Source organism: Labrus bergylta, chromosome 10 (genome assembly GCF_963930695.1).
Source record: "Labrus bergylta chromosome 10, fLabBer1.1, whole genome shotgun sequence".
Lineage (NCBI taxonomy): Eukaryota > Metazoa > Chordata > Actinopteri > Labriformes > Labridae > Labrus > Labrus bergylta.
The window spans coordinates 13,534,863-13,545,633 of NC_089204.1; the positions used below are offsets into that span (position 1 = coordinate 13,534,863).

General features: G+C 39.1%; 1 protein-coding gene across 4 annotated transcripts in view; it reads left to right on the plus strand.

Annotated features, from left to right (window-relative positions):
• itsn1 (intersectin 1 (SH3 domain protein)) overlaps positions 1–9,089 on the plus strand; it is a 53,372-nt gene extending 44,283 nt beyond the window's left edge. For all 4 annotated transcript variants that reach the window (XM_065959451.1, XM_065959452.1, XM_029278332.2 and 1 more), the window contains 13 exons: positions 825–926; positions 1,019–1,100; positions 1,271–1,369; positions 1,502–1,585; positions 1,674–1,757; positions 2,724–2,855; positions 3,238–3,318; positions 3,564–3,685; positions 4,054–4,136; positions 4,242–4,325; positions 4,726–4,790; positions 5,376–5,484; positions 5,587–9,089. In XM_065959451.1, coding sequence (XP_065815523.1) covers positions 825–926; positions 1,019–1,100; positions 1,271–1,369; positions 1,502–1,585; positions 1,674–1,757; positions 2,724–2,855; positions 3,238–3,318; positions 3,564–3,685; positions 4,054–4,136; positions 4,242–4,325; positions 4,726–4,790; positions 5,376–5,484; positions 5,587–5,735 — 1,276 coding nt within the window. In that variant the 3' untranslated portion in view covers positions 5,736–9,089. The remainder of the gene's footprint in view (positions 1–824; positions 927–1,018; positions 1,101–1,270; positions 1,370–1,501; positions 1,586–1,673; positions 1,758–2,723; positions 2,856–3,237; positions 3,319–3,563; positions 3,686–4,053; positions 4,137–4,241; positions 4,326–4,725; positions 4,791–5,375; positions 5,485–5,586) is intronic.
• The last annotated feature ends 1,682 nt before the right edge of the window (positions 9,090–10,771 follow it).

A 10,771-nucleotide genomic window follows, 5' to 3' on the forward strand; every position in this document is an offset into this window, starting at 1 on the left:
AAACACCAAAGACTATGAAATTGTCAGTTTACAACAGAAAGTATATTTTACTGTGCACAAAACTAGAATATCATAAACACATTGAGTTATAAATCAAACTAACAACATGTTGAAGTTCATCTTCATTTTTGGTGTCTTGCTGCTTTTTCTCCTTTATTATTCAACACTAAACGTGGAGAGGCCTCTTATTAAGACCTGCCTTTATTTATCAAAACATTCATCAACAGCAGGCTAGTAAAATGGACTAGGCCGTAAATTGAGACCGGCTTTTATTAGAAGTTTTACAGTATTCCAAAAGAGGGACACCAAATGAACGTTTGACACTTCATAAACATTTCAGAAGTGCCAAAACTGCAGTTTACTGCAATGGCCACTAGAGGCTGGCTCCAAACGTGAGTCAGTCCCCCAACAGACCCCTGTTAGAAATCCTGACTTTGCAAAGGAATTTAAAAAAATGACAACATAGGAAGACAGTTGTTAGTAGTTAGAATAGTAGCTACTCACAGACACTGAGTCAAACACTGGTGGTTCACACGACATGACTTTTGCATCTGATTTGTATTGCAAACCTAAAGATGAGTCATACACATTGTAAAACTATATTTGAGTTTCAAAGATAACACTAGCCCGAAGCAAAGTTCACCTGAGTCCATGAGGTTTAGTCCTTACATTTCAAATAAATAAAATAGGTGTGTTTAAACTGTTTAATATCCACGCATGACGACTTTGACCGATAGTGATCCAGCAGGCCATCCTTCTCGTCTCACCCCCCCCCCCCCCCCCCCTCTCTCTCTCTCTCTCTCTCTCTCTCTCTCGCCCTGCAGGGCTCTGAGGGTGAGGAAGAAGATGTCAGGTGATCGGATGCCAGTGAAGATGATTGGTGACATCCTGACCAACCAGCTGCCTCACATGCAGCCATACATCAGGTGCCGCGTGTCGTCTTTTAGTCCAAAACACGATCAGGCAGGAAAGTTTCATGTTATTGTCTTCTAATACTGAGATTACTGTCTGTGCTCAGATTCTGTTCGTGTCAGCTGAACGGAGCGACGCTGATTCAACAGAAAACTGACGATAACCCTGAGATCAAAGACTTCCTGAAGGTATGAAAGACACACTCTAAACACACACTTTATGTAGGACTTTGAAGCATTGTACTCTGAAGGTAAGGCAGGGTTGACGACTATCCAATGTGTTGTGGATCTCCAGTAAATTTTGCAGAATTTCAAATGTTTGAAAATGATTTTACTGAAGCCTCGTCTCTCTCAATCAGAGGTTGGCCATGGATCCCAGGTGTAAGGGGATGCCTCTGTCTAGCTTCCTGCTCAAACCCATGCAGAGGGTCACACGCTACCCGCTTATCATCAAGAACGTACGTACCACACGGATACACATCTTCCCCTCTCACATTCAGAGGCATGAATTAAGACAGATGCACTCTGGATTTTTGTACATTCTTATTTTTCTGTTTTTTTATTATTATTATTTTTTTTTTTCATTTTAGATCTTAGAAAACACTCCAGAGTCCCATCCAGATCACAGTCACCTAAAGGCTGCTCTGGAGAAAGCCGAGGAGCTGTGCTCACAGGTGAACACGCGCTAACACACACATTGCTCTCAGAAAATGCAAACACGTCCGACTGGAAACAAACAGCATGTAATATGTGTGTTCTTAGGTGAATGAGGGCGTCAGGGAGAAGGAGAACTCCGATCGTCTGGAGTGGATTCAGGCTCATGTCCAGTGTGAAGGCCTGTCTGAGGTAACTGCAGCACACACAAGAATACACACATGTAAACACATACGGATACACTTAACTACACTTATTTTTGTATCATCTGTGGTACAAACATGCTGCCTAAAATGTTTCACAAGGCTAACACATGCTTATGCTAACTGTCTCACAAACACAGGACAAATGAGCTCCGTAGACATTATCTGTATTGTGTACAACACACTGGATACTGATGATTTAAAAAAAAAAATGTTTATCCAGTTTATATAGTTAGAAAAAAAACCTACAAGAAATACCTGATGATTTAAAAAATTACAATCTGTCCGTCACCCCCCTTTCTCTCTCTCTGGTGACAACTAATGGTGATCAGTGGAAATTGCACGCTTTAACAGACAATAAAAAATATACTCAAGAGAAAGTGATTTAACAGACAGTTGTTTAAAGCAGTGGTTCTCAACTGGTGGGTTGGGACCCAAAAGTGGTGTCGCAGAGCCGTTTTCAGTGGGTCGCAAAGGTGGGCCTGGGAAAAAAAAAAGTCAGAGACGTGCTTTATAAACCTGTTTTTTGTTTTGATCCACCTCTTTGTTCTGTCACATGTTTTCTACCATCTTAGGTCTAAACTGCACCGCTTCTCATGAAATACATTTGATTAGTGGAAAGAAAATGAAGACTCAGGTTTCAATTTGTCTTTGAAAGGAGTTGGTGGTGGGACCACAGTTTGCTGCCACGCCTTTATCTGATCTTATCTGACAACCAGCAGATCTCTTGAGTTATTTGGCACATGGTCTAAATACCCAGTATGATAGAGCACCAGACGTAATATAACAAGATCAGAAAGAAGTGCTTTTTGAATTATTTATTTATTTATTGTACAGACAAAATAATCCGTTCCAATGTCAATTTCTACGAGACATTTTCACCGTTCGCCTTAGAGCATGAACTTTTGTTTTGCCCATGGAGACAAATAATCCTCCTTCCCTCTCTGTCCTTCAGCAACTGGTGTTTAACTCGGTCACGAACTGTCTGGGTCCGAGGAAGTTTCTTCACAGTGGGAAGCTGTTTAAAGCAAAGAGCAGCAAGGAGCTGTACGGCTTCCTGTTCAATGACTTCCTGCTGCTGACACAGGTGAGCCTGGAGGACCTCTGTCTGACTGACACGGCTACACACATTTACATCTGTTCTTTCCTCCTCTTTTTAGATACTCCATGCTGCTGCTTTCAAATAGCATTTCACTGCTTTAAAGGAGATTTTTTTTTTTTACATGAAGATTTTAAAAGATGGAAATACGTAATCGTTATCTCTAATTTTCATTATTTCTTTTACTTTATTCTATCTGAAAATAAATCTTTTTGAGCACTTTAACAGGTAAATGAGTCATTTTGAGATATCGTTAGTATGTACTTTTTCTTAAAGTGGAGACCAAAACACTTCTTCAACCTCTCGTAAATGTTTGTGTTTCCTCTGAACAATCTCAGGTTCACTCTCTGTTTCTAAACTTTACTCACAGGTGACCAAACCTCTGGGCTTCTCCGGCTCGGACAAAGTATTCTCCTCGAAAACACACCTGCAGTACCGCATGTACAAAACGGTGAGACAACACTGATCCGTGTCTTTTGTCGTACCTTTACAAGACGCAAACTGTGTTGTAAACTGTCTTTCATGAGATAAAAAATGAAATGTCTGATGTGTTCAAAAGTCTATAACATCTGAAAGTTGTCTGTCGATATCGGCTCTGTATTCACAGTTAAGTGTAAGTTCATTTTGAATAGATGTTCCTCTTTTAATTGAATCGTTTCCGCCGTCATAGTCACTGGCCTTTCTTGTCTGTTTCAGCCCATTTTCCTGAATGAAGTGTTAGTAAAGCTGCCAACAGACCCGTCAGGAGACGAACCTCTGTTCCACATCTCTCACATAGACAGAGTTTACACACTGCGAGCTGAGAGCATCAACGAAAGGTAATAAATATCTAGATATGTACAGTACAGAAGTGTGTGTGAGTGTGTGTGTGTGTGTGAGGGGCTGTGGTTTCAGATATTTCAGTAGATGAAACTACTAATGCCCCACCGTGAAAATACTCCACTAGAATTGAGGTTGTGCAGAGTAAATAGTTTATCTTAAGAAATAGGAGAATTGGGTTGCTGGTTCATTTGAGTGGTTAGAGCGTGATCCCCGTGTAGAGATGCTATAGTTCTTGTGGGTTTGAATCCCACCACGGTCCTTTCCTGAATATCATCCCCCACTCTCTCATCCCAACACGTCCGGTATTTTTCTTTTTTTTTTTGCAATATTGACTTTCTTCTTATTTGTGTGTAATTTCACGCAGGACGGCGTGGGTTCAGAAAATCAAGGCAGCTTCAGAACTCTTTATTGAAACAGAGAAGAAGAAGAGAGAGAAGGCATATCTAGGTATCTGGACTTTTCTTTCCTACATCCTAAATGTTATACAGAACATAAATAATGATTCTAATATTTGTGTACCCAATAACATGAATGCGTTCCTCTTTGCCTCAGTGCGATCTCAGAGGGCGACAGGTATCGGCAGACTGATGGTAAACATCGTGGAGGGGATTGAACTCAAACCCTGTCGCTCTCACGGTATGTACACACTCCTGATACTAGAGTTTAGTACAGAGAGAAGTAAATTATGTGAAGTCACTTTACTTTAGAACCTCAGGATTTGTTTTATCCTTTTATTATAAAGAGCATTTCCTCACGTCATGACTGCTTTGGTATTAAGGAGAATAACAAAGTAAACATAGAAAAAGAGAAATCTGATTGTGTCACAAAAACAAGTTGTCAAATCCTTATGTTGTCAATTTGGTTTACTCAGTTTAAAGTTGATTCATTTGAAAGTAGCACCACTTTTAATCGTCTAACTAGTCCAGTGTGAGAAGAAGAGTCGGAGTCATCTTGTTGAGAAATCTGTTTATTCTCATTTAGAGAACAGAGATGATGTAATATGTGTAAATAAACTCCTGTGTGTCTGTATTTTCAGGGAAAAGTAACCCATACTGTGAGGTAACCATGGGTTCACAGTGCCATATCACAAAAACATTACAGGTATGGCTTGGATGACCACATTCGTGTTTGTTATTTTGCATTTTAACATTCTTCATGAGAGATAAGGAGTCATTTGCAAAGGTTGATGTTTTTTTTAAGGGAGTAGAGAAAAAATATCCCTGGAAAAAAAAACAGTTGAGTTGCTTCCCCCACTCAGTAGATTTAGTGTTACGAGCAAACATGTGTTGTGATTTAGCTCTATATAAATAACTTGATTTGACCTGACCTGTGAAAATGAAATGGGGATTCTCCTTGGGGGGGGCTGTTGCTAATAAAATGAAACCATTTAATCAACATTTGAGGGGGTGTGAAAAAAACAATTCTGTGATGGCCAAGTTAATTCAGTTACGAATAAATTAAATCATTGTCATCGAAGTTTATATTGATCTAAATCTATTCCTGGTTTTAGGTGAGCATGAATTTGTTAGCTGATAATGTTTTTATATTAAGTAGGCATAGAGATCTACTGTAATGAATATGAACATTTATTTTTACAAAGAGAAATGTGAAGGCTAAAACATATACGTTCAATATGTTCAGTATAGTTATTTAACCCCTTTCCCTCTCTCTCTTTTCTCTGTGTAGGACACTTTGAATCCCAAGTGGAACTCCAACTGTCAGTTTTTTATAAAGGACCTGGAGCAGGACGTCCTCTGTGTCACTGTGTTTGAACGAGACCAGTTTTCACCTGATGGTCGGTAACACATCACCTGTTCTTGAATTGACTTGGAAAAAGTTCTTTATGTTACATTTTCATTACACACACTCTCTCTGTACTTCCTGTTTCCCCCTTCAGACTTCCTGGGCAGGACAGAGATCAGGCTGGCTGAAATAAAGAAGGACCAGGGATCCAAAGGACCAATCACAAAGAGGTTACTGCTCCACGAGGTTCCCACGGGGGAGATCGTGGTCAGGTTGGACCTGCAGCTGTTTGAAGAACCATAAAAACTGGACGGGAGCTTACTGGACGTTTTAAAAAAAGAAAAAAAAGAAGAAAAAAAAAGGACCTTAAAGATAGAATTAGGACTCATCAAATGGGCTGGATTGGACTGGACTGGTCTGGTCTTTTCTTCGTCTGGGCTAGTTGGGACTGTTCATTCATTAAGTTAGGTTAGTGATGCTGAATTTTGGCCCTCCCTTAATTCAGGATGCATCAGTTGATCTCCTGCCCTCAGCAGAACATGGAAACAATTTGTGATCGACATGATGTTCATCAATGCATCCAGTCTGTCTCCTTTAGCTGTCTTATAAGCAGAGTCATTGGAGTGCTATTAAATTCACAAGCTAGTCAGTATTTTAAATGTATTGCTGTCACAGTGCAGACAGTAGGGGGCAGTATGAGAAATCTTGTTCTTTAAAAAGTTGTTTTACACCACATATCTTCACAGGAAACAAGGAGTTTATAATATCATTTTCAATGACATATCAGATTCAAACCATGACTATGCTACCTACACTCTGCTGCCTGCAGGTTCTGCTAAATCAAATGTCCAGGCTAAAATCGTCTTACACATATGTTTTCATATTATTATTATTATTATTATTTTTTTTTTTTTTTTTCAGAAATGTAGCAGTCTCTTCTTCTCTGTACTATGATGGAAGATACAAACGACGAAAACACTCTTTAACAATCATTTCTTACACCTGCCTCCCCTGTGCTGACAGGTTAGCTAGCTCATTATCAATGATCTTTCAACACCAGGGAATAAAACTCCATGAAGTCACATTTCCAATCCAGTCCAGTCCAGTCTACGCCCCTCCACTTTTAGCCTGGTCCAGATCAGGATTTGAGTCCAGTCTGGTCCAGTTAAATCAACATGAGTCCTCTTAGAGATGGGATCCGGGTCTTTACTGTTTTCTCTTCCCCCGCTTCACCAGACAGACTCAGAGACACTCCAGTGACAATCCTATTCCTCCTTCTTAGCCCCAACAAACCCCAAACCCCCGTGTGTGCGAGAGAGAGAGAGAGAGAGAGAGAGAGAGAGAGATATTGTGTTAATGAGAGCGTGTATGTGATGTAAGCGAGGGCGAGACAGACGTCTGCTGTGAATGTCTGTATGTTTACGTATGTGTCAAGGTGGACAGGTTAATTAACGGTACCTTTGAGTGTACATTTCCTTTAATGTTTACGTCAAGTCTTACCAAACTCTCTGTCAGAGTCTTAAGGTGGAGTGTTCAGGTACTGTGCACGTACAGGGGGCTTTTGATTTTTTGCTCTTTCTGACCTTTACTGCACACTTGTCACATTAACGTGGGAAAAAATGTACAGGGTCAATGAGAAATGCTAAGGATTGCTAGTAAGCTGAAGATAGAAAGTTTTTACTTCTATATATGACAAGTGCCCAGTGGAGATAAATTACAGACAAGTCAAGATGAGCCTTTCAGATGTATCAATAAAAGTAATGCTGATAATAATAATGCTAGGGAACAGGTGTGACAGCTAATTTGAATAAGGTACTGTATAGAGGAATGTCTTAATTTGCATAACTTTAATTTTGGATGTTGGATGCACATGGGGGTTGTAGTTTTAGGTCATTTTTGCCACACATTTAACCTCCGTTGCTATGTTGCTGCTGTGCGGCTGTATCACAGTGGAAGTCTCTATGCAGGGAAGACAACCCTGAATGAATCAAAGGGGGCCCCAAGCTGGATAGAGGCCCTCTCACATGCTAGGTACGACATTCATGTATTGAATAGCAAAATACTTTTAGTACATTTCCACACTCTAACTCTGAGGAAGCTCAGTGTTGAAAGCACTTTTTTTTTTCAAATACACTGTCGCTGGCATTTAGAGCCGAGCAAGACGTGACTCAACACGTTTTGATGGCGGCCATTTTGAATAGTAAAGTCAGGGAACTTGATTAAACATATCAAGGGAATATTTTAAAGAACAACACTGGTCATTTTAATGTGTGAGTTAAATTTTTGAAATGGCAAATTCATGAAAAAGTTTCATTTCAATTCAGTGGTTTTCACAAAGCCCAGACACTTTTTTAGCTAACATTACTCAAACAGAAGTACAAAGTACGTTCATTCAATTTGTTCCTGTTAGTAGGATATGGATCAAATCACAACATGCTCACTAATGTGTTTTTTAATAGATTTCAAACGGTAGACGATGAGGAATGAGATCAGACTTTAAATACAAAGGAAACTCTAGTTAGTTGGATAGATTTGTTGTGTTGTGGTTTTAGCCTTTTGGTTGACAATGAGGAAATATACATATGACAGGTTTAATCCTTAGAAGCTAATTTTTGCTTCAAAAAATTATAAAACTTCAAATGCACAAAACAGGTTCCATATTTTCTAGACATTTTGAGAACAAAAGTTTAAATGACTGATAAAAGTTAGCAAGTAATTGGCTCGCGTGTTAGCCATAGCCTACGTCTAAGTCTAGCCTTAGTCTTGACTGTGGCAGCTTAAAGGTCTAAATACTTTATCTTTCTGAACTTTGATGTGATCCAAAAACTTAAAGATTTAGGGATCCAAAGGCTTTTGAATTTGTTCGGAAATGAGGTAGGCTATTTAAAAGATTAGCTCTCCTAGCTGCCACTTACTTCCCGTGCCTTCACATTGAGGTTTTGCTAAAGTTCAAGCATCTTTTTCCATTCTTTGTTGTATTGCTTTGTCTTTTTAATTTGTCATTTAATTTATAAGCATATCATTATTGTGAGTTCTTCTTTTGAATGTCCAAAGTCAGGAGTTTCTTGACGGCAGTATTAATCATCTTTCCAAACCTTACTATTCAAAATGGCCTCTGCATTAGTCCGTTGGACACATAACTATGCCAGTTCGTAAAAGAGTAATAGATATGTAAATTAGTTAGTTAGCAATTTGCCAAGTTAGTGAAAATAAGGGAATTTCATTGAACTCCAATGGTACCACCACAGAGACAACCAATAGTTACCTTAGTGACCAGCCACTGTCCAATTAGACGTCAGCAAGGCTCAGCCAGGTGCAGCAGCTTGACTGTGGAGGAAGGTGTGAACGAATGTTTCTGTCTCCCCAGACTGAAGCCGATGATGAAGATGATAATAATGAATGATAATGATGACTTTGTCTTAGATCCCTATACTGTTCTCTGGCCCCCTCCCCCCCTCCACGCTGTACTGAAACTAACCTAATCCAGTTTGAACCTGTTCTTACTGTTCCAGGTTGTGTATAATACTACTGCTATCTGAGAGTTAATATATGAGCGCTACGGGGGCGATAGAGACAGCCTGCTGTTAATTATCACTGTAGAAGATGATGTACGTTGTTGTCTTTCAATGTTCAGAATAAACTTTCGTTGGACCAAGACTGAAGCTGATGTCGATTTCTTTGGCTAATAGAAAGTTTTAAGCATAACAGAAGCCTAGATAATCAAGTTTGCTAGCGTGTATGCAACAATGCGAAACCAAATTCAGCAGATTAGCAAACACAAGTTTCGTTTCTTGGGGCCAGAAGGGACCCTGTTTGGACAAGAGGGTGAATACTGAAGGGGTGAAGTTCGAGACTCAAATTAGCTACAGTTGTGCCGAGAAGGCAGCTAATGGCACCGAAAATGTCCTTCAAGCAACCACTCCTGCATACATTTTAAACTAAATCTAAATAAATTACCAATCAGGTTTAACAAGAATTCACAGAAAGACTGAAACCATGCTGCTGAAAAATGTGGCAAATTCATACTGGGGTCCATGAGTCAAGACCATGGACTGTAAATAATAAAGACCCCCATCTGGAGCAAGCCACTAGTGGTCATTCGAGGAACTGCAGTTTTTTACACTTATTTATTTTCAGCCCTGATGGTCAAGCTAGCACATGCCGAGAAGGATCTCAGCTGTTCGCAGCGGAAGTCAAGCTATTTTGACAGCGAAGATTTAACTTATTATAGTTAACTTATAGTTAATAGACATTAAGAGCTTAGAACTCTAATCTGGAACGTTTTTAATCAATTAGAATTTTTTTAAACGAGAATTGTTATGATCTTAGAAGATGGGGAATCAAAAGTTACTTCAATAAATCTTTTATAAAAATCAATCAATTATTTTTAAATGTTTGTGATGTCCTTTTTTTTCAACTTTATTTAGGGTTATTAAATAACAAATGTTATCATTGTTGAACATACATCATACTTCCAAGCAGCATACTAGAAAGTATTCACCACAAATGAACCAAACTAATGCAAAAAAACAACAACATTAAAATCAAATTTGGAAAGATGAAGATTTAAAATGGTACTATATCCAAAGTTGCTCCAATTGACCTGCAAATTCCCTGTATCACTCTGTCTACCATGCCCAGATTCTGAAATATATTTCATAATTGTGAATCATATCATCCCAACACAATTAAAAAAAATGATTAAATAGATGTGTATTAAACTCCTCTTGATCAACACAGACAATTTTTACACTTTAAACGTCTTGAAATTCTTACAGACTACCAGATATAAGAAGGAAAACAAATATCTGCAACACTTAAACAGACATGGAATAAAAATATTTTTGAGGAAGCCACATTGGTTTGCAGTAGTCTACTTACATGCATCTTAGAAGTTTTAATGATTTGATGCAGAAATACATGAATAAGCTTGGTCTCCTTCAGTTACATATCTCTTTTGAGTCTGACAAAGACATGAGCAACCAGGGTCACATTTCATAGACATGGTTACCAGGTATGTGACCCATGGAGCACACATGGCTAAAAAGAGGCTTCTTGAGTCTAAACTGAGCCACAGCAGCTTGTGTTAGAGTGTTAACTGAGAACCACCGCAGTCTGAATCGTCTCTTATAAAACAGCTCTCTCCCACCCTTTCCAGTCAAATTATAAGCGGTCCTTCCTCTGTACGATATCCACAGACTTAAGTCTGAAGAAAGAAGTGTAACTTCAGCTGCGTGTTGTGTTGACACTTGCTTTGAAAGGGGGCGTGGTCTTTACTCTAACCACGTTTGGTCAAGTGATAGATTTTAAGCAGGAAAACGACGGACCTTACCTTCAAA